The 21,474-nt window shown below is 38.0% G+C and overlaps 3 protein-coding genes across 4 annotated transcripts in view; all 3 read left to right on the forward strand.

The window, feature by feature from the left end:
• On the forward strand, window positions 1-11,378 carry LOC108675485. Its single transcript, XM_047880288.1, has 9 exons — window positions 1-86; window positions 755-804; window positions 1,095-1,190; window positions 2,073-4,086; window positions 4,627-5,625; window positions 6,462-6,528; window positions 7,184-7,252; window positions 8,709-8,820; window positions 9,907-11,378. Exons 1-7 carry the CDS (start codon window positions 38-40, stop codon window positions 7,245-7,247), a joined length of 3,339 nt encoding a protein of 1,112 aa, XP_047736244.1. The 5' UTR covers window positions 1-37; the 3' UTR covers window positions 7,248-7,252; window positions 8,709-8,820; window positions 9,907-11,378.
• Window positions 11,379-12,375: 997 nt separating this feature from the next.
• Window positions 12,376-19,035, forward strand: LOC108675495 (torsin-1A-like). Of its 2 annotated transcripts, XM_018163521.2 has the most exons (8): window positions 12,376-12,801; window positions 12,944-12,995; window positions 13,259-13,362; window positions 13,810-13,971; window positions 14,402-14,553; window positions 15,174-15,322; window positions 16,082-16,226; window positions 16,586-19,035. In XM_018163521.2, the coding sequence occupies exons 1-8, from the start codon at window positions 12,649-12,651 to the stop codon at window positions 16,707-16,709; spliced, it is 1,041 nt and encodes a 346-aa protein (XP_018019010.1). In that variant the 5' UTR covers window positions 12,376-12,648; the 3' UTR covers window positions 16,710-19,035. The 2 variants fall into 2 exon arrangements, with proteins under 2 accessions (XP_018019010.1, XP_018019011.1); XM_018163522.2 differs by lacking the exon at window positions 12,944-12,995 and having other exon boundaries at window positions 12,376-12,853.
• Window positions 19,036-20,492: 1,457 nt separating this feature from the next.
• The window catches only part of LOC108675501 (histone acetyltransferase KAT8), a 10,720-nt gene continuing 9,738 nt past the window's right edge, over window positions 20,493-21,474 (forward strand). The window contains exon 1 of the mRNA XM_018163526.2: window positions 20,493-20,929. Coding sequence (XP_018019015.1) covers window positions 20,716-20,929 — 214 coding nt within the window. The 5' untranslated portion in view covers window positions 20,493-20,715. The remainder of the gene's footprint in view (window positions 20,930-21,474) is intronic.

Below are 21,474 nucleotides of genomic sequence, written 5' to 3' on the forward strand. Positions count from 1 at the left end.
GTAGATTGTGAAGTATTAAAAACTTGTGTCAAAAAGCATGGGCAATATTCTAAAAGTTGTTAATCCAGGTTATGGAGTGAGTGATGGTAAGTGAAAGTATGTATACTTACTCTCAAATTTCTCTCTCCTCAAATTCACTGATAAGAAATGAAATGCACATATTTAAACTTGTATTTTATCACATGTAGATATCCATGACACTTTGCCTCTCAAGATGTAATTGATAGTATTAATACAGGACCCGTTATCAATTTTTAGTTATGCTAAACCAAATAATGGAATACTGCAATTACAGTACCACTCATGATGCATAATGCTTGTTAAAGGTTAGATTTTGCTAGCAACTTATGCAGACAATGTTCCACATACCCCTGTTAAAGACTTGGATCCTTCATTAAAGGCCAACTAAAATACCTTGCTTCATTTAGATGGGAGTGGGTAAGAAATGATATGCACATCTGTTAGCTTGTTTTGTATATCTGTTTGATTTCTATATCTGTTTAATGTGCATATCTACCCTTTATACCCAACAGTGGACACTATTTAGCAAGAATAACGAAGTGTAGTTAAACAAACTTGTCCTGCCCAAATGAAACAGGGTTGCTGATTAGGGTTCTTGGCAGCTGCAGTTTGCAGCAGCCAAGCCAATTTATTTCTGCAGCTTGCCAATTCATTGAGCTTGGAAGTTGGTAATTTCCTTGTTAAATAAATGCGGCATCTTTAAAATTTGAATAACTTAAGTTATTTTTTGCAGCTTTCGTGGACTGGCCATTGTTGTTTACTACCAAACAAGAAGCAAATGAGGTACGTTAACATTGGTAATACAAAGTTAAATTCAAATTATGGCTTGCAGTTTTATGTTGTTTGTGAAAATTTTTCACCAATCTTTGGAAATTGAGATTATATTTTGGTACAACTGATGATAAAATTTGTCAACTTAGCTGTTAACAACTTCATTTAAAAACAGAATATTCTTAAGGTGATAGTTTCCTGCCTGAGGATTCTTGCCTTTCTGTATATCATTAATTTCAAACTCATAACTTGCACAATAATTTCACATTTGTATAAAGTAAAAAAGCCTTAATTCATTGCAGAGTGCAGATGCATGCATCACTTCATTCCATGCACTCTTGGTGGGCTTATTGGAGGAAAAAATACCTCTGGGTTCTCCACTGCACAGCAGGTTAAAGGTAAGATAAGATTCCTCTCAAGATTCATCACACCAGTTTTCTAATCCAACCAATTCAACTCTTAACCATTACTTTAAATTAAACAATTAACTTTGTGTCAATTACTTTAAAGGTAATTAAAGTAACACACAATTGGTATGTTTCAACTTGAAAAAATATCTACTCCTCTTTGTAATATTTGCTAATGATTCTAAAGTCTTGAATTGATTCATTAGTAGAAGTTTGTTGTAGCATGTATATACACCCACATTGTGAGTTGGAATATGTACGTACATATAAAGGAAATAAATTAAAATAATAATTTTTATAATTGCAAAAAGCTTTTTCAATCTGAGTTCTTTCCATGTTTTCTTAACAACTCTCCAACCTCTGATAGTGTCCATTTTTGTTATTCACTGTTGAAACCCATATTCACCAAAATTTAGATCATCTTTGCAAATCTTGGATTGAACATTTGACCAAATTGTTCTACCGTTTGCTCTTATTATGATACTTCAAGGGGAAGTATGTATTGGGAAAACAATTGCCTAAGAAACTAAAATGTTTTTCAATAGAGGGTGGCTGGCCATCATGCCCCTTGAGGTGATCATCACTAGACTCACAAGGAACTTTGAACATTTGCTGCTTTTCATCCTAAATACCTAATGTGCTCAACTCAAGTAGTTATTTTTCAAGCTTATTTGAAAAAAACCTAGATCATAAAAATTTGTTGTATCAAAATTGGACACTTCTACATTTGAAAATATTTATTTTTTGCCAATTTCCTATGCAATTTTGTTTCATTTTTAGTTGCTTATTAATAAATATATCCTTTTAACTTAAGGTTTGGAACGTAATCCCAACTTAATCCCAAAAATAATCAATTATTGCATTGTTGTGCAGAAGGTGTTGGCTGAGGCTGAGCAGCAGATGCATAAACATGGCCTTCAGTTTGCAGCGCACAGACGTCGCTCGCTGTGGGACACATTGGACGAAGATTGGATCGAGCCTTACTGCAATTTTCCAGACACTGTTGATTTCTGGCCTTCACTGCCAACACGTTTCCATCCATGGAATGAATTTATTGCTAAACCTGATGTGAGCTACAGAACAATGCAGAATTTTACCAAGGACAACAATTCTCCGCATTTGGCGTTCTCAGTCAATTATTCCCAAGAAGATAGTGCTGAAGAAAAATCCCCTTCTGTAACTGAAGGATTACCAGAACATTCTGATGGCTTCAAAGGCTCCTTACCCAAGCCTTGTTCTTTCAATTCAACATCTGAATATTCTTTCCATCCATCCTTTTACAATGGTGATGAATTAAGCAAAATTCCTTCTGCCTTCAAGACCAGAAATTCTATAGGTGACCAAAACTGGTGTAATATAATTGGTGATTGTGGTGACAGAAATGCATTGCTATTAACTGCTAAAATACTAAAAAATTCCAGCCACATAGGAGGCCTCCAGAATATTTTTGCAATCAATTTTACCCCAAGCAGCGGAAAAATGACATGTGAGCTCTTGTCTAAAATTATTTCAGTTTCCCAGTCTGATTATTCTAAAATTTGTGTGCCTTGTAGGTTAAGCAGTTTAATTTTGTGTGGACCGGCAGATGGCCCTCCCAGTCCGTTAGCAATACCTAATCCATGGCATTGCTCTGTGCTTAAGTCTGAACCGTTCATCACAAAATTCACTAATGTAAAAATGAAAGATCATGAATACACAGCTTCCATCCATTCAAGAATTAGCGCATTGCAACATTTTTCAACTCTATCTCGTTTTTTAGTTGGCGATTCACTGCCTCTTCTGCCTATTGTCTCTGGCGCAACTCTTACCCAAGACTCGTATCCTTTATCTCACTCTCCTAACTCAGTTTTTTCTTACCAGCCTCCGCTATCTTCATCCCGACTCTCATGCCCAGTACCCATTTTACCGAAGCTTCAGCTTCTCAAGCTGCTGCTGGAACCAATTGCATTCTTCTCAGCATGTTCAAGGCAGGAGACACACAAAGAGCTCTGCGTTTCCCATGCGCCGGTAATGCTAGGCAAGGTTTTACGTCTTCAGGATGACGTCCTTAGTGAAGTGGCGGCCAAAGCATTGGCGAACCTTGCGTGCTCAACAACAGGAAGCTCAGCCGTCATACAGTCCGGGGCTGCAGAGTTGCTGCAAGAGGCGTTGGAGCAGCCCAGCTTTGCCGTGCAGTTAGCAGCATCTCGAGCGTTGCTCAATACTTGGAACAATTCACTCAATGCACAACTTTTGCCCACAATACAGAAGTTCTTGAATTTAGGCTCGCTAGATCTCTGTAATGCTTATTTCTACAATGACAACAATCTTGATGCCACATCTCAAATGGATCCATTCATACAATTTTGTTCTAAACCCAATATTTTTAAATGGTATAACTTCGAGTTCGAATGCAATGAGAATCCTGTTAGCAGATTTCATTTAAACTACCTCAACTCTTTCCTAACTTCAGGTGATTGGAACGCCAAAAGCTCTTCTCTATCTGAAAGCAATCTTTGCCCATGCAGAAAATGTGAACGAGTTACAGTACGTGCAATTTATTCTCCGAACCTTTCAACTTTCCCTCTTTACGATGAGGGCATTTACCCCGTGTTGTCCGAGGCCGAATTAGACCTCTTGAAAAAAATTAAATTTGATTCTGATATTCCTCATCCTTCTGTTGAATCTTTAACGGAGTCTTCAAATCATGGACATTGTTTAGAAAATACCATGCCTGCAAATGGTGCAAAAACTTTGGTTCCCCGGTCACCGCTAGAAGAACCAGAAGTGAAGCGTTTGTCTGAGAGGCCAACAGAAGGCGCACCACGCCTGGTTCACATGGTGCTGCTGCACGGCATCCTGGGAGGGGCGGCGTGGACATGGCGACAGCGAGACGAAGCTCGCGCAGGTCAGTTAATTGCTAAATTTTATGTTTTTTTCTAAGGATATAATGGAATAAATGGATTAACTTACACAGGTTAGAAGCTAGCTAAATTTTGCAATGCAATTTTACAATGGGTCAGTAGCTGACTAAATTTGGCGCTAATTACTAAGGTTTGCAAGGAACTCAAGGATCAAGTTCCCGGTATGATGAGTGGTTGTTACCAATCTTTAATGATTCCTATTCGAAATTGTGATTTGAATTATTTTGCAAATGCTCTATGTCTGATACGGTACGTATGAAATTACCACCTAATTTTATTTTATTAGTATTTATGGCGTCACTTAATAGAAATCTTACAAACTAAGATTTGTAATTTTTTGTTATCTGGTAAACATACCAGTGAACGCATTACACCCAGCGATAATGACTCCTAAGATGTACCGGTATATGAAGATTTTTGCCCCAACTTGGTAATATGTACCAGTACATACAATTCAATTAGCATTTATCAATACTGCACTTAGGCTCAATTATTGCTCCATGTAATATACCAGCCTCTAACAGGTACCTCAGACTACAGCTGGTGCTGGCCCCAGGACTGGCTCGCGGTAGACATGCTACGCCAAACCAACACCTGCGTCAGGATCGTAGCCGTGAACCTGCATGAACCCTGGCACGAATCCAGCCCCAGGACGCTGAGCTCTCAAGCCCTAAGGCTCAGTGGGGCTCTGGTGAGGGCTGGAGTGGGGCGCCGTCCTGTCTTATGGCTCGCCCACTCCAGAGGTGGGCTCTTACTCAAAGCTATTTTCGAGAACGACGGATGTGGGGCGACTGAGAACTTAAGTGGGCGTCTCGATAATAGCAGGAGAACTGATATGATTGAAGAAACTGGAGGAAAAGAGCAAAATTCAGCACTGAATTCGAATGAATCTAGTTCTAAAATAGGAAAAAAACTAGATGTTGAACTCAAAAAATCGTCGGAAAAACTTCTGAGACACGTGAAAGATGAAACTGAAGAGTCAATTCTTGAAGTAGGTGAAAAAGCAAAAGTTGAGCGCACGAAAGATATTCTATTTGAATTTGATGACTCAACATTTGTATTAAACACCACCAGGAAAAATAAGCCACAAGAATTTCTAGCCAAAGAAGTTCCAGAGTGTCAAGGAAATATCTTATCTGCGAAGACGCTCGGTGTTTTGTTCTTATCAACCCCACACGGAGGAGCTCCATGGGCGCGTTATGCCTCGTGGCTGCACCCTGATGCCCCTGAACTGCGCGACCTGCAGCACAGCGACCTGCAGCACAGCGACCTGCAGCACAGCGACCTGCAGCACAGCGACCTGCAGCACAGCGACCTGCAGCACAGCGACCTGCAGCACAACGACCTGCAGCACAGCGACCTGCAGCACAGCGACCTGCAGCACAGCGACCTGCAGCACCTGCATGACAGCTTCATAAGGTGCTGGCAGACGAGGCGCTTCTCTGTCCTCAGTCTCGTCGACACGAGACCTATGCCGCTATTGCCTGGCCTGTCTTTCGTGCCCGTCCCTCGAGACTCGGCTGGTGAGGCTCTTATCCAGTCTTATGTTATGATGATTGAAGAAAAATTATTGTGGCTATAGTGAAAATATTCTATGATTTCATTTGATTATTATTATTTTCTATCGATTTTAATTCCCTCGAGACTCGGCTGGTGAGGCTCTTATCTAGTCTTTTATTATGACGATTGAAAAAAAAAATTATTGTGGCTACAGTGAAATTATTCTATGTTTTAATTTGATTATAATTATTTTCTGTCGCTTTTAATTCCCGCGAGACTCGGCTGGTGAGGCTCATATCCAGTCTTATGTTATGACGATTGAAAAAAAAATTATTGTGGCTTCAGTGAAATTATTCTATGTTTTAATTTGATTGTAATTATTTTCTGTCGCTTTTAATTCCCTCGAAACTCGGCTGGTGAGGCTCATATCTAGTCTAATATTGTGACGATTGAAAAAAAAATTATTGTGGCTGAAATAAAAATATTCCATGTTTTAAATTTGATTGTAATTATTTTCTATCGATTTTAATTCCCTCGAGACTCGGCTGGTGAGGCTCATATCCAGTCTTATATTATGACGATTGAAGAAAAATTCTTGTGGCTTCAGTGAAAATGTTCTATGTTTTAATTTGGTTATGTATCTATATTTTCTATTGATTTTAATTGAAAATTTATATTTAAATATTGAGACGCTCAATTTTACGTCACCATAGGCTATTTGATTGATGCAAAGTCCTCTTAAATAATATATGATTAGTTATTTGATTTAAAAACTGTATTGTGAAGTTATTGTTTAAATGTATTAGCTTGGCGCGAGGAAATGGAAATAATTCTTACGTTAATTTTTTTTTACTTGCAGACGCAGGCGTTGGCGAGACGATAGCCGTGGATGCCAGCCACCTGGACATCTGCAAGCCTCTCTCCAGGTGAGTTATTGCAGATTATTATTTATGTCCACATATTAGATTATTATTCTTGTTCAGTCAACCACGTATTCGTAATCATTGATAGGTATCGTTATTCTTTGCTAAGTTATTTTACAAATATTTGCCACAGATATTTATTTATTTCAATTTATGCTAACAAAATATCAGTTTTTTCTTGCATATATGTATTACTAGCAGATAGGCTAGTATGTAATCAATAAAATATATATTAGAAAGTTTCCCGTATCATTTGAGACATAAAAGCTACGATCGATTGCCTAAATTAGAAAGTTTAATGTATCATTTGAGGGACATAAAAGCTACGATCGATTGCCTAAATTAGAAAGTTTAATGTATCATTTGAGGGACATAAAAGCTACGATCGATTGCCTAAATTAGAAAGTTTAATGTATCATTTGAGGGACATAAAAGCTACGATCGATTGCCTAATTAGAAAGTTTAATGTATCATTTGAGGGACATAAAAGCTACGATCGATTGCCTAATTAGAAAATTTCACGGATCATTTGAGGAACATAAAAGCTACGATCAGGCCAATAGATAGGTCATATTGTAAAGAGTAAAAAGTGCACTGTTATTAGGACCTGTCACGCTGATATCTCTGAGCGTATATAGCATGATTTTGTGTCGTGCAGGAGCTGCCGTGTGTACGCCGTGGTGCTGGACTGGTGCTTGCGTACCGTGGCCGGCTGCGTATAATTCAAGCAAGTAAAACAGCATGCATGCTTCAAAGCCTCGGGTCTGTATAAAAAAATTTTGAACAATGCAATATTTAATGGCATGAGATACATGTGTGTTAAAAATTAGCTATAATTTTGTTGTTTGTTTGTTGCTGCTTGGAACAAAACTTCTTAAATTGCAAATTCTTCTAAATTGGAATGCATCCGGTACATTTTAGTTAAAAATTAGCTATAATTTTGTTGTCGGTTTGTTGCTGTTTTAAACAAGACTTCTTGAATAACTCATTCTTCTAAATTGGAATGTTTATTTTCAACTTGATTAAGCTACTTCTGTGATGAATAATAGCTCTGCGTTGTCATCATCTTGCATGAGTCTTTATAATTAGCATGGAGCACGGAAGTAATGCCGACACATTTGTTTGCGTACGGTATAAGGATTTGAAATTTTTCATGAAAGGAGAATAGCGCTTCAGTAAGCTTTATATAGGTAGTTTTGGCCACTAAAATTATATACATCTTGTTGCATGTATTGTATGTATTTTGTTTGTTTATTATATTTATGATAAATATCTTGTCAATTTAAGTGAAGTAAAAGCCTCCTTGTTGAAGAATTGAGCCCAAATAATTGGCGGATTAATATGATAAGCCAATTAATTCGTTTGAATTTTTATCAGAAGACTTAGTTTATCTTGTCCAATATTCAAGATAAAAATAGTATTTTCCTTGCGTATATTTTCTCAACAAAAATCTCCTTCCTCACTGCATTTATATTGTATCATTGGCTTCATTGCATTATTTAACGACACGCAGCTTTAAAATTCTTAGAAGTTAACCACTCTGTTGCTGCTTGCCTACTCCTCATTTTCAGTACTTTTTGCAACCTTCCCCCTCAAACCCGTCAAAAATCCACTTGAAAACTTCATTTTACTTTCAATTAATTCTAGAGCCTTTCCGGTCTGAATGCCGAATTAGTTGGTATCTTTGTTCGATTCATATATCAGGCAAATGATGAAGCAATCTTAATGGTTAAATAAATCTTTAAATGAGGTGGCATTTTGTTAGTTGGTATTTTGTTAGTTGGTATTGGGTGAATGGTTCGTGTATGTAGTGGAGGGTTAATATAAATATATTAATAAGATGACTCGATTTTCCCAAGTGAGCCTCCCTCCCGTCGGTGAGGAGGCTTGGGGACGTAGCGATCCCCGGGTACCACAAGCTCGAAATTCGTTTATTAAATATTTTGTTCAAGTAAAAAATACATAAATTAATGCTGAAAGTTTTATAGCTAATGCGAGTTCTTCGTACATGTTACTATACTTCTTGACGTGAGCTCATTCTACTATATACTACCTACTATTTACGGTATAGTGAGCTCATCCAGCACTCGTTGTCCTACATTTACTTGTTATCACTCAGGTGGCCTGCACATGAGTGAGCTCATCCAGCACTTGTTGTCCTACATTTACTTGTTATCACGCAGGTGGCCTGCACATGAGTGAGCTCATCCAGCACTCGCTGGTGGACTTCTACGTGCCGTTCTTGCCCCTGGAGCGGCGGCACGTCGAGCTCAAACCTGACTCTGAGATAATCAAGTCAGTACCTCTAGTTATTACCAGGCTTAGCAGTTATATTTATTATGAGATGTCATCTAGGATCATGATCAAATTTTTCCTCTAGTTATTACCAGGCTTAGCAGTTATATTTATTATGAGATGTCATCTAGGATCATGATCAAATTTGTCCTCTAGTTATTACCAGGCTTTGCGGGTATATGATTATGTTTATTATTATGAGATGACGTCTAGGCTGCTAAAACCCGACCCTGCAGGATCAAATTAGTCCTCTAGTTATTACCAGGCTTAGCGATTATATTATAATATTTATTATTATGAGATGTCATCTAAGAAGCTAAAACCCGACCCTACAGGATCAAGTTAGTCCCTTAGGTACTACAGTGGAACCCCGCCTAACGAACCTCCTGCCTCATAACCAAACAGCTTTACTAACTGTCAGATTGGAAAAAATATGTTCTGCTATGCGACTGAGCTACATTGTACGACTCTTTGCAATGGAAAATGCAGTGGATCAGCATAAAAATAAACTTATAACTATTAATGATAAATTGGATGCAACCGCATTGCGGATTGTCAGTTTGGCCGAGCGTACGGCCGAAATAAAAGTATGATCTCCGCTATCATGGGCCATAAATATGCCTTGTCAGGCACCTCAAAATAAAAATAATTGTTTCTTATCCCACTGTGAGTATTAGATACGTAACAGAGATGTTTTTTGGGGGGAGCTCCATAGGGATCGGAGTTATTTCCATTGATTTCAATAGGAAAAATATGTTTGCTGTGCGAACGAACTACTTTGCTGGAACTCTTGAAAACTCCACAAATTGAGTTCGTAAGTCGGAATCCAACTGTATTAAGCCTGTTGTCACAGGCACATTCATCAGATTGTCCCTTGTTCTGTGTCTGGTTTCATTTTTTGGTCGAAATTCATATCAGGTTTAAGGGATGACATAATAGTGGTACCTATTAATACTTTTAAATAATTGACTTTTGAATAGATATTCAATATCCATTTCGCTTCTTTTGCAAATTTTAACACAAAATAAATTTCATTTCATTGCAAATTTTTCCAGAAGGCATTTTAATCCATGGTTCACTCTGCAGGTTGGTGGCTGACGCATTGGTGTAGGTACTTCCCTTCCGAGAATCTGCTCTTCGCATACAAGGGCTGCAAGAAAGTGGCATATAGAGTTCGTTTTTATCTTACTCACTTGGAAGTTCAAAGGTCACAAATTCAAATTTTCCATTGAAATGTTGCTGACACGTCTGCCTTGTTGATGATTGTTCTTGACACGTCTGAATGCTGCAGTCGAGTTTCAACACATATTCTAGTGCTGTTAGCCTACTGCACTGAGAACTTTATTTGTACTCTGCTAAGAAAATCTTTTAAGTCCTTCAATACTCGTTAATTTTTCTATTTTTCTAAGGAAATTCTCCTTATTTATCGTAAATTTCACGTTGCTCAACTTCATGGACTTGATCTCAAACTTTCAGTGTTTTGATGTACAATATTTTTCTATCGAAGTTAGAGCGGACATTTTGAAGCTTAGGTTCAGATTGCCAGGATTCGAAGTGTCTCATATTTTTATATTTAATTGAACGCAATGTAAATTGGCAGATCAATTGAGTTACAACGCATCTATGGTTCAAATACCTAAGGTCAGCAATTTGTTTAAAAGTTAATTAGAAACTAGTATAGTAAGTTACTTATTATTCTTTCTTTACCTATGACGGGTCACATTGCTTGCTGCTGTACTGGCTGTGAAATTCCAAGCATATATTTCTTTATATGTTACTTATAATTCAGTCATCACTACCAGCTCATCAATGTTGCAGTGAGGGATGAAATGATGAGTTTCTACGCCACAGTGATTCTAGTGTTTAGTGTTGAATTATTTTGATGTAGAATTATTTTGTCTCTGGCAATATCTCTGTTACCTGCGACTTATTGAATGCAATCAATTTTTTCCCACGTAAAAGGCATTGTTTAGCGCGGCGAACGCAACTTAATAAAGTTGCGTTCTTGGCAAATCTCTGTTAAATAAATCGGTATTATGTTATTATTATCTCAAGAATGATAGAAACTTAGCGATTTGTTTGGGTTCTACCATTAAGTGTTATTGTGTTTGTGATGAATTGTTGGTTTGAAGTCAGGTGGCTTGTTGAATTAGGTGAGACTTGTTTGTTTCGCCGTCCTACTACAAATTTGCATATCCCATGAATTTAATTTATCTGGCGCATTACAATTGATTGTCAGCCTTTGATTATTTTGTCACTCGAATCATATTTTGGTCATGATCGTAATAAAAAGATTCCAGTGATGTTTTGCATCTTTTAATTCGTGTTTAGCGTCCCTCGCTTCTTAATTAACGAGACCATTTGTGTGACAGTATACATGTATGAACTGAATTCTTTTGAAAACCAATTAATTAAATGATTGAATTTTACTGCTCTCCCACTTCCGATCTTCAGTATAATAAAGAAATTATAAAATTTATGTCACTTCTATGTTACGAACCTTGAGCAGTAAGTCCAACTGACTTATTTATTTGATGTCGTGTAATTTATTTTATTATTTTATTTGACCTATTCGAAAACAATATAATAAAGGAATTCTAAAATTTATCTCACTTCTTTGTTACAAACCTTAAGCAGTAAGACCAACTGACTTATTTATTTGATGTCATGTAATTTATTTTATTATTGTATTTGGCCTAGTGGAAAAGGTTTCAAATATTACAATATGCTTACCATTCATCCCCAGGGGGTCCATAGATGAGCGAAGACACTTCCTCATCTGGTGGATTTGGGGTCATGGCACACCCCGGGATGCCCCGAGCTGTTGTAATCCTAATCAATATTGGACCTGATATGTGCTACCAGAAATTCGAGAGTAATATATGCAAATTATTATGTCCTGTGTCTTGAGACAATTTTTTGTTTGCTTACGTTGAAATTTTGTTAACGTCACGCGGATTTCTTTCACAATTTCATTTTTTAAGCTCGATAATTTTATAATAAGAGGATAAGTTCTTTTTTGTATTTACTCTTTGGTTGTCCTAAAAAGTTTTGTGGTCTCATCGCCCTTGGTACCATAAGGCCCGCCATAGATCTTGCGTAATCTCACTAACTGTGTCAGGTGCGATGTCAATATGGTATGTGGTTGGAACTCGAGCTATTCCCTTCTCCAACTCGGGAGCTGCTCAGATCAACGAGTTATTATGGAAATGCTAAATTACCATTATTGTCCTCACCTTGTCCATTGTATAAGGCAACGCTTCCTAGCGTTTATTGTCTTGTTATTCTCCTCTTGACGTTCATTCTGTTTTTATGCTGAGTCATTATTACTCATACTTCATTCCATCATAACATGTAGTTAGGCAACTCAATATCCGTTTTGATCACTTCATATCTTAATTAAAAAATTATTTATATAGCTAGGCAACTCAATATCCGTTTTGATCACTTCATATCTTAATTAAAAAATTATTGATATAGCTAGCAACTCAATATCCGCTTTGGTCTCTTTATATCTTTGCTAAAAAATTATTTATTTGAAAAGGCAACTCAATATCCCTTTATCACTTTATGTCTTTACTAAATAATTATTTACATAGCCAGGCAGCTCAATACTAATGTTAATCACCTTACTTTTCTCCAACAAATTTCAGCTATCACAGAAAGCTTCTCACGACACGTTGTAGCAACTCAATATCCGTTTATCACTTTATGCCTTTGCTAAATAATTATTTATATAACAAGGCTGCTCAATATTAATGTTAATCACCTTACTTTGCTACAACAAATTTCAGATATTACAGAGAGCTTCTCACTACACGTTTTAGGATGTTATTAAACAGGCGGGCAGCGGCGTTAACGCTGCTGCTGCTGCTGAGCGCATGTCAGGGCGCGTACGGTGAACTCTTCTCAGCGTTCGCTGTGGGCGCGAGCATCGTGAGCGCCGCGCTCTTCCAAGCCTTCTCGCCCCTCATGTGCCAGGTGCAGGAGTGTTGTGCTCCTGGCAACGACTGGACCAAGCCGAATATTGACAGTGAGTTGCTTAAAACCTTGCTAATTTATTTAACTTTATTGTGAGTGTCACCGGACGCCTGCCGCAACCATTAAACTTGTCATGTGTAAGGTGCAGGAGTGTTGTGCTCCTGGCAACGACTGGACCAAGCCTAATATTGACAGTGAGTTGCTTAAAACCTTGTTAATTTATTTAACTTTATTGTGAGAAATTGAGTTCAGTATGTGGATTGATGACTGAAACCTTGGCAACGACTGGACTAAACCCAATATTTTAGTCACTTCAAGACTGTATTTATTATACTTTTTAAATCATGAATTGAGTTGAGTAAGTAGATTGAAGAAATTACTGAATTTTTATGTACCTATCATAATTTGTGTAAGAGTAGATGAAATGTTTGAATTCCAAAGTGATTATTTATTCCAGAATTAGAAGAATCTTTCTCTTCCCGCCTCCACGGCCAGCACCTCGTGAACGAAGTTGTTGTCCGGGCCATTCTGAGCCATCACGCCGATCCTCAGCCTAAAAAGGTTAAAGTTAATGCCACGTGTGGCCAATACACGTATATTATTACGCCGATCCTCAGCCTAAAAAGGTTAAAGTTAATGCCACGTGTGGCCAATGCACGTATATTATCGCGCCGATCCTCAGCCTAAGAAGATTAAAGTTAATGCCACGTTTAACCGATAGAAACTTTTTAAGTTTGGATGACTGAGTATAGGATTTAAACCTGATGACTTGAGTCACAAATTTGAAATAGAAGGACTAACATTCTTCTTTTAGTTAGTAGAAGAGCTCCTCTTTTTATAATCAATTTAACAACAGAATGGTAATGTTTACCAGTTACCTATGGGGACCTGATGCTTCTTGACATCTCCACACACATTTGTAGATTTACACATGGCTGTATTGTCATTTTACTATCACATAAATTTTTAAAATTTTCTTGGAAGTGAATATTTTTCTTCTGTTTACAGGCTCTTGTGATCAGCTTGCATGGCGACACTGGCACGGGCAAGAACTTCGTATCAGACTTGGTGGCCGAAGCCGTCTTTAAAAAAGGCCAAAAAAGCGCCTATATTCACAAGTTCATCGCTTCTGTCAGCTTCCCACATGAGGGCAAAACCGACGTCTATAAAGTGGGTGTCATTTGTGTATGTTTTTTGTGAGCTTGTTGACAACATACAAGTGTGATGTATGTTTGTGCAGCTGGAGCTTGTTGACAACATATAAGTGTGATGTATGTTTGTGCAGCTGGAGCTTGTTGACAACATATAAGTGTGATGTATGTTTGTGCAGCTGGAGCTTGTTGACAACATATAAATGTAATATATGTTTGTGCAGCTGGAGCTTGTTGACAACATATTAATGCAATATATGTTTGTGCAGCTGGAGCTTGTTGACAACATACAAGTGTGATGTATGTTTGTGCAGCTGGAGCTTGTTGACAACATACAAGTGTGATATATGTTTGTGCAGCTGGAGCTTGTTGACAACTTACAAGTGTGATGTATGTTTGTGCAGCTGGAGCTTGTTGACAACATATTAATGTAATATATGTTTGTGCAGCTGGAGCTTGTTGACGCAATACGTAAGAGCGTTGCCGCCTGTGAGCGGTCGCTGTTTATCTTCGACGAGGTGCACAAGATGGAGCCCGGACTGCTGGACGCTATTAAGCCATTCATCGACTACCACACGGAGATACACGGCGTCGACTACAGGTTTACTTATACATTATAACATGCCAATTATTGTTATACTTTTACATAATTATTCCCCATTGGGAACAACGTGATAAGCTTGTTAACTTCTGTGGAAATTGTTTTCATTCATAACTCAACTATAGTTTTTGTCATACTAATCATTATGGCTCAACAAATAATATAGGTACCTTAGATTGCGGGATGTATACCGTAGGAATCAAGTAACCGTAGGAATTAAGGTACTTTCTATTTAATCACTAGGTGGTTAGCAAACTGACGACTTTCATAGTAGATCTTGTATATAAACATAATAAACAGCACTGTTCCCCTTGGGACATATTACATTCCATGTAATCAATTGTATACTTTATATCGAATTACAATTATAAAAATTAAGCTATTCAAACTCTTATCGTCATTTTGTCGTTCTGTTGCAATTAACACATCATAGCAAAGAAATTTATTACAGCAATAGACGTTTGATTATAGTTTTCCGAGAATTTGAAAGCAAAGAGAAGCTGATAAAATTCATCATTTACTTACATGATTTTTTACATATTCTCATCCTAATTCTTAGTAAACCTGCAATTCGAGCAAACTAATGATATAAGTGCTTGATTGATGTTAGTTGTGTGCAGGAAAGCGACGTTTTTGTTCCTCAGCAACACCGGCACCAAGGAGATCCTGCAGTTCGCTTTGGACTGGTGGGCAACCGGCAAGTCTAGAGCCGCCATTTCCCTCAAGGACGTCGAGCGTCTTGTTGAAAGAGGCGCATTCAATGAGAAAGGTTGGAGTTGCTCCTAAAGTGCCCGCGTGTAGTGTAAATTGGGGAAATTATTGCTTAACTGATATTATTCCCGTGAGAGTTTTGGCATAATTTTGACGTGGTGGTGTGTTGGTGTAGTACCGGTACCTGTGTTTGCTCTCAGGCATGTTCAGCATCGTACACCCGAGAATACTCAGTTGAAATTAGCTACATGTTTCAGCTATTTTCACAAGAAGTTAGTCATAAGATGGTTGTTTAATAGAGCCCCGTGGTGCCTTCTTATCTCACGATGATTTACTCAGTCTAAATAACTTGCTGTTGGTGCAGCTGTTTCTTCATTTTTCCGTTCAAAAACTCTACTCACCCCTCACCATTCTCTGTGAAATATGTATTTACCTGGTCTTAACCCAACTCAGTCCTTTTAAAACGGCAGCTGCTCGTCCTTGTTTACTCTTACCTCATACCATTTCTCGATCGTCAAGTCCTAATTCTATTAGAATCTAAATGTTCGACATTTTATTCCCCCTCAGGGGGGACTTCTGACGCGTGTCTGTGCTCGTCAGAAGTCCTATGGGATTTCGCGCTCCTAGGGGGATTGTTCCTGAGCGCCCCACCGCTGAGCTCGCATTTTAATCTTCTGCACTTTGCTATCATCTCAGTAGAGTGTGGAAATAATCTTTCCTTTCTCACTGCTTCTTCTTTAATTTCGACTCTCCTCTCGCCATTTTACTGTGTCTATGTTTTCTCTTTACATTTTTACATTCACTTGTTATCACGCAGGCGGCCTGCACATGAGTGAGCTCATCCAGCACTCGCTGGTGGACTTCTACGTGCCGTTCTTGCCCCTGGAGCGTCGGCACGTCGAGCTTTGTGCGCGCGATGAGATGACGTCACGGCGACTCAAACCTGACCCTGCAATAATCAAGTCAGTCTTATTTATGGCGAGAGAATTTTATTATTGACTCGTTTAGATACCTCTCCGTATTAGGTTATGGCAAATTCATAAGTAATTTTTCGATATTTTTTTCCTATCGTAGTACACATCTTGGCATAAGCCTCCTTAGGTTTCTAAAATATTTTTTTTTTATTTGACTGAGCTTTATTATTGACTCGTTGAGATGCCTCTCCGTATTAGGTCGTGGCTAAGCAATAAGTAACTTTTCGATGTTTCTCTATCGTAGTAGTACACATCTTGGCATAATCATCCTTAGGTTTCTAAATTAATTTGTTATATTTGGGTATACATTATGAAGAATTTGTTCTGGTTGGCTTTGAATTTCGCAGGACTGTGGCTGATGATATGGTGTACTTCCCGTCGGATAATCCTCTCTTCGCTACCAAAGGCTGCAAAAACGTGGCGCAAAAAGTTCGGTATAATCTAGTGAACATGCAACGTTTCTTACATTGAAACACATTTATTACATTTGTTTTGGTCAATACTTATACGTACTGCGGGTGATTTTTAGCAGCCTGTGTTGGCTGCGGTTGGTTATGTAGTCGTGCAGCTTTTAAAATCGTGTTGTTCTCAATTGTGTTGGATGATGTCTCTGGAACTTGCAGATTTTTAATCGTCTCATTTTTATCATCTGTTGAACTTAAGGAATAATTCCTTGATTTTTTTATGTGGTGAATTCTTCGTTGGTGTGACCCGATGTTTCAATTTTTTTGCACTTTAATTCATTAAAAAATTTCAAAATTACTCCCTAGTTCGCGTTGCGGTAAATCAATTACTGTTCTACATGGCCTGTCATTTCTAACTACTGAACGAAATTTACTAGGCATTGCAACTAAGTTAACATGGATAAGCTATTATTTCACTTCTTATTAATACTCCTGAAAATGCTGTGATAACCGCATGATGACTGATAGTCGACCTGTAAATAAGCGGCTCCGCTGCGTATAATGTGTAAATCCCTACATTTATTTGAAGCATTGCGTTAAAGTCCTTGGCTTTCATTGAATATGTGTTGCGTGAGACTTGTGGATTACTGTTTGTGGTCCTAAATTAGTGTAGGGGCCCGATTATCGTTACTGTTTGAGTTCAGTACCAAAGTTACACATTCTTCATAATTCTGCCTACTGCCTTCACCTCAACATTTTTCTTTAACGACTGAACTAATACCGTAGAACATAGCTTAAATCAACTCAATTTTTATGGACAGTATTATGCCTTTTTTTATGTACGGCCTTTTTAAGTGAGAGTCTCTGTTTATCAGTATCTTATCAAATAGAAATTCAACCTCAAACTGAAGGAAAACAGTTCTTTACACTAGAAGTTAGAATTTTTGATTGAATAGTAAACGCCTTAGTTTATTTACCCAGAAGGTATGATTAGTGATTAATTATAAAAAGAGTTAGTTTCTTCATCTAGGAGGTATGATAGCTTTGAATATTAGCACGATTATTGGTTTCTTCATTAACGTGTGACATGTTGGTCAGTCGTGAACAGAGCCATAAATCCTCTTAACGGTCTCAGTGCTTTGTCTCGTATAACCGACAGGGAAGACTATATGCTTCTCTAAGACTACATTCCCATGTAAATATAACCTAGCTAGACGACTGCTTTCCTAGTTTTCATGTATGTGAAATAATATTATTATAAGGCAGGGGCCTCCAAAAAATTTTCACCAAAGGCCAAGAGCAAGTTTTCTGACACCTTTGCGGGCCGGTCACGCCCATTCACTGTTTTCAGTTCATGCGTAAACAGAAATAAACGCCACGCTCGATTTTTGTAAACATTTTGTTGAACTATGAGATATCCTCTGCGGGCCGGATGGAACCTAGCCGCGGGCCGTAGCTTGGAGACCCCTGTTCTAAGGGAAAAATATATTCATGTTCATTCATTCCCAAGCGACGAGGTACATCCGGCGCGCTAAGGTGCTTCTTGCGATCGACCAATTCCAGCGAAACTTATCATGAGGACATATACTCATAGAGCAGCTAGGAACTAGAATGTAACCTCACCTTGAGGCGTAGTTTCTGGCATTACTTTTTCGAGACCTTTTTGTTATTGTCTGGTGGGTAATATTGGTCCTCTGTCACGTTCTATTCCCCAACGCCAGCAGCCTTGGCTACTTAGGTTAAATTTTTAATTCACGTAGGTATATTGCAATGTATCCTTATACGATTTGCTTTAAGATCGAACACACACAGCATGATGGTTAAGAACTCGCACTATTGCAGAATTATGTTGCTGTGAATAAATATTCAAATATTGCATCTTATGACGTGTGTACCGGTCGATGGAAATTTTTCTTAAAACTCGTGTTATTGATTTACGTTATTTTTCATGGATGATGTGGCCGGATATTTTGCATGACGATTCTGATTTGGTAGCAAATTTTCTCAATAATTAATTTCGTACGTTTTGTCTTTTTGAGATCGAAGAACTTTTCTGCGGGGAGACAGTACGGGTTTTGAGGTCTTTGTGAACAAAGTTTTGGGTATTGTCCTGTAATGTTGCTGAACTTTCATGTAACAAATTTAACTTAAAATCAAACTGTGCCTGACCAAGCAAAGGACATTATTCCCAAGCTGTGATAAAATCTAATAAAATAAAATTTTTATTTATAAGTTGGACGGCCAGGAACTCTTCATGTAATTCATTGCTAAGCTAATAGCCTTTAAACGATCCCTTGTATGATAGTTACTTTAAAACGCGAATTTTTTATACCTGAATGCTGTCAATAATTGAATAAGAATGGTTGTGTGTTTCAAGAACCTGGAGAAAATTTTATGAGCTCTTATTCGCCATTACGAAAGAGGTTCGTCAGGTCTTATATTCACATTTTTTTATGATTGGTAACTACACCACACTATCGAAGCAAAAGCATAATATTCTTAGCAATGAGTGATGAATGTCATGCATCATCGCGTGTAGAGAGACAAGTAACTCAGCATATTCGGCTTCTTCCGTATGAGGATGTAAGATTATACTTGGGTAAATTAACTACAAATTCGTTTTTAGTCGTGTTTTGGGGAATTTTCTTTCTCATCTTGGCGTATTTGTATGGGATATGCTTTAAATTTGTTTCCTTAAGTTTGTTTACACTAGTGTTTTATTTTTAGTCTTCGATAGAAGCACATAGTCACGCATCTTGTATATTTTTTTGACTAGTTTGATTGGATCAAACAGCTTTCCATCCATCGTGAATACGATACAACTATAATTCAACCATAGAAATGTTTCATTAACAACTTTGCCATGGATTAGGTTTATGAGTAGAAACTTTTCGGTATCGGTATCTTTAGCTTGCGTTATTTTGATCGGCAAATGCCTTCATCGTAGTATTCTGCTGAATCAATTATGGCTCCGAGTGGGAATTACAAATCACTATTCGTTGGCAACGGTCTAAATATGAGAAAAATCTGGTATCAGCAAACAAGTTTTTTCGGCAAACAACATGGTCTCAGCATCGTCATAGTCTAACTTTGTTCGTCTATAAAGCAACTGGGAAATATAGGAATGGGACGACCAAATGTTTTCGAATTGTAATCAAAAATTAAATGTGGGTTATGGGAGTTAGGGGTTAGCTTTGTCGTCATGTGGTCATGCGAGATGAATGCAACAGCTTGTCGTCTTGATATTTGTAGACGGCACTTTAACTTTAAGTATGAATATCCTTATTTTCGATTAGTGCTTGTATTTCTGCGGAATGAAAAGCCGCGTTGCTTGAAGTTATTGCTAAGTAACGCCACTAGAAAACACTGGAGGTACTTCATAAAAAAAATATATATATAATTTGAGCGACTTGATCTACCTCCTGTTCTACAGGAGCTTGCCTTTAAACCACAGACGTATCATCAGATTGTTTATCTCAAGGTTCGTACACCTGGAAACTGCACAACTGAACTCTTGATGTCTCAATGTTCGCCTCATTAATGGAGTTGAACAAGTATCTTCAGTTTTGTTCACATCTTTTCCACAAATTGCCAAAGCTATTTCATACTGTAGCGTGTTTTCTGCTACCTAGAAAATTGAGACCCGCATCGTGTTGGCGATGCACAATTTTTATCCCAGAAATTTCAAGTGTCAGCGTCGACGTAGAAGGCAAATCCAGATTATAGAGGCAGACCGTCATTCCTCCACTGAACATTGTTAATGTCATAGATATAGAGCTATTGATTGTAAAAGAATGGCTTCTAATGCCAAGGCACAAGGTGATTTTTCCTAAGCATTGATTGCTCGTCGGTCACATCAGTGTTTTATATTTATTTTTTTACGTCCCGGAGACCCGGACAAAGACGAGTTCGTCAGCGCGCCTCATTGCCGTTTCACAAACGCATTGCCACATTTGTTGATCCGTGATGTAATCGTTATAAAATTTTATTTTGTGTCTCATTCCTCGTCAAAAACACGTAGGCCCCCTATAAAGTTAGGCTACATTGCGGTTTCATATTTTTCTGTGGTAGCTATGAAAAACGTGATAATGGTGGCTGAAAATCAGCTCAAAAACTGCAAAGTGGCAGTGTCTAACGACATGAATAGCAAAACTGAAAATCAAACTGTCTCAGATGGATCTGATAAAAAGCAAACTGCAGAGAAGAGACCAGATTATGCTGATGACGCTAATAATACTAAATTGGAGATAGGAGAACATTATATGGTTCAAAGAGGAGATGCATTACGTAAGTATTCCGTTTCCAACCACTAGCTTTCCAAGTTTATGGATGTGGGTGATCAGGCCTGATTGGGAATTTGGATCATCGGGCAAAATTTTCCTTGAATCCTGGGTTCAAATGATTGTTTTGTGTTGTGGGTGGTTTTTAAAAATTGTAGTATAAAATGAGCATTTTTCTCATAAATTATTATTAATGCAATTTGCGAATGCAAAGGGCTGCAGCCTGCAGGCCACTATGCAGAGGGTGGATGCAGCGTCGGCAATATATGGATTTTTAAGCCCAAAGCGTCGCCGGCCATTTTAAAGATGCGTCGCCGGGTAATTTTTAATGAAAAGCCATTTATGCTGAGTAATGACGAACTATTTACAAGCGACGAAATTATTACAAGGTTGCATGCACGTGTTACCCCAAATAACTAATTTTACCCTAAAAACAGTCCGGTTGTACAGCAAGTGTCAACTGAACAAGTAATAAAGCAGTCTGACCGCTCTAATGCGACCGAAACTACGCAATCGAAAAAATGTTGTTTACATTTTTTGCGGGAACTCATC

This window comes from Hyalella azteca, unplaced genomic scaffold, assembly GCF_000764305.2.
Source record: "Hyalella azteca isolate HAZT.00-mixed unplaced genomic scaffold, Hazt_2.0.2 contig5114, whole genome shotgun sequence".
In the NCBI taxonomy this organism is placed as follows: domain Eukaryota; kingdom Metazoa; phylum Arthropoda; class Malacostraca; order Amphipoda; family Hyalellidae; genus Hyalella; species Hyalella azteca.

What these genes read in the sequence shown, in the direction of transcription:
- LOC108675495 (XM_018163522.2), top strand. Translation starts at nt 12,649, where the DNA reads ATGTTATTAAACAGGCGGGCAGCGGCGTTAACGCTGCTGCTGCTGCTG. An exon ending in GACCAAGCCGAATATTGACA is followed by an intron (nt 12,854 to 13,258) that starts GTGAGTTGCTTA and finishes TATTTATTCCAG; the next exon opens with AATTAGAAGAATCTTTCTCT. An exon ending in CCGATCCTCAGCCTAAAAAG is followed by an intron (nt 13,363 to 13,809) that starts GTTAAAGTTAAT and finishes TTCTGTTTACAG; the next exon opens with GCTCTTGTGATCAGCTTGCA.
- LOC108675485 (XM_047880288.1), top strand. Translation starts at nt 38, where the DNA reads ATGGGCAATATTCTAAAAGTTGTTAATCCAGGTTATGGAGTGAGTGAT. An exon ending in GCGAGACGAAGCTCGCGCAG is followed by an intron (nt 4,087 to 4,626) that starts GTCAGTTAATTG and finishes AGCCTCTAACAG; the next exon opens with GTACCTCAGACTACAGCTGG. An exon ending in ATCTGCAAGCCTCTCTCCAG is followed by an intron (nt 6,529 to 7,183) that starts GTGAGTTATTGC and finishes TGTGTCGTGCAG; the next exon opens with GAGCTGCCGTGTGTACGCCG.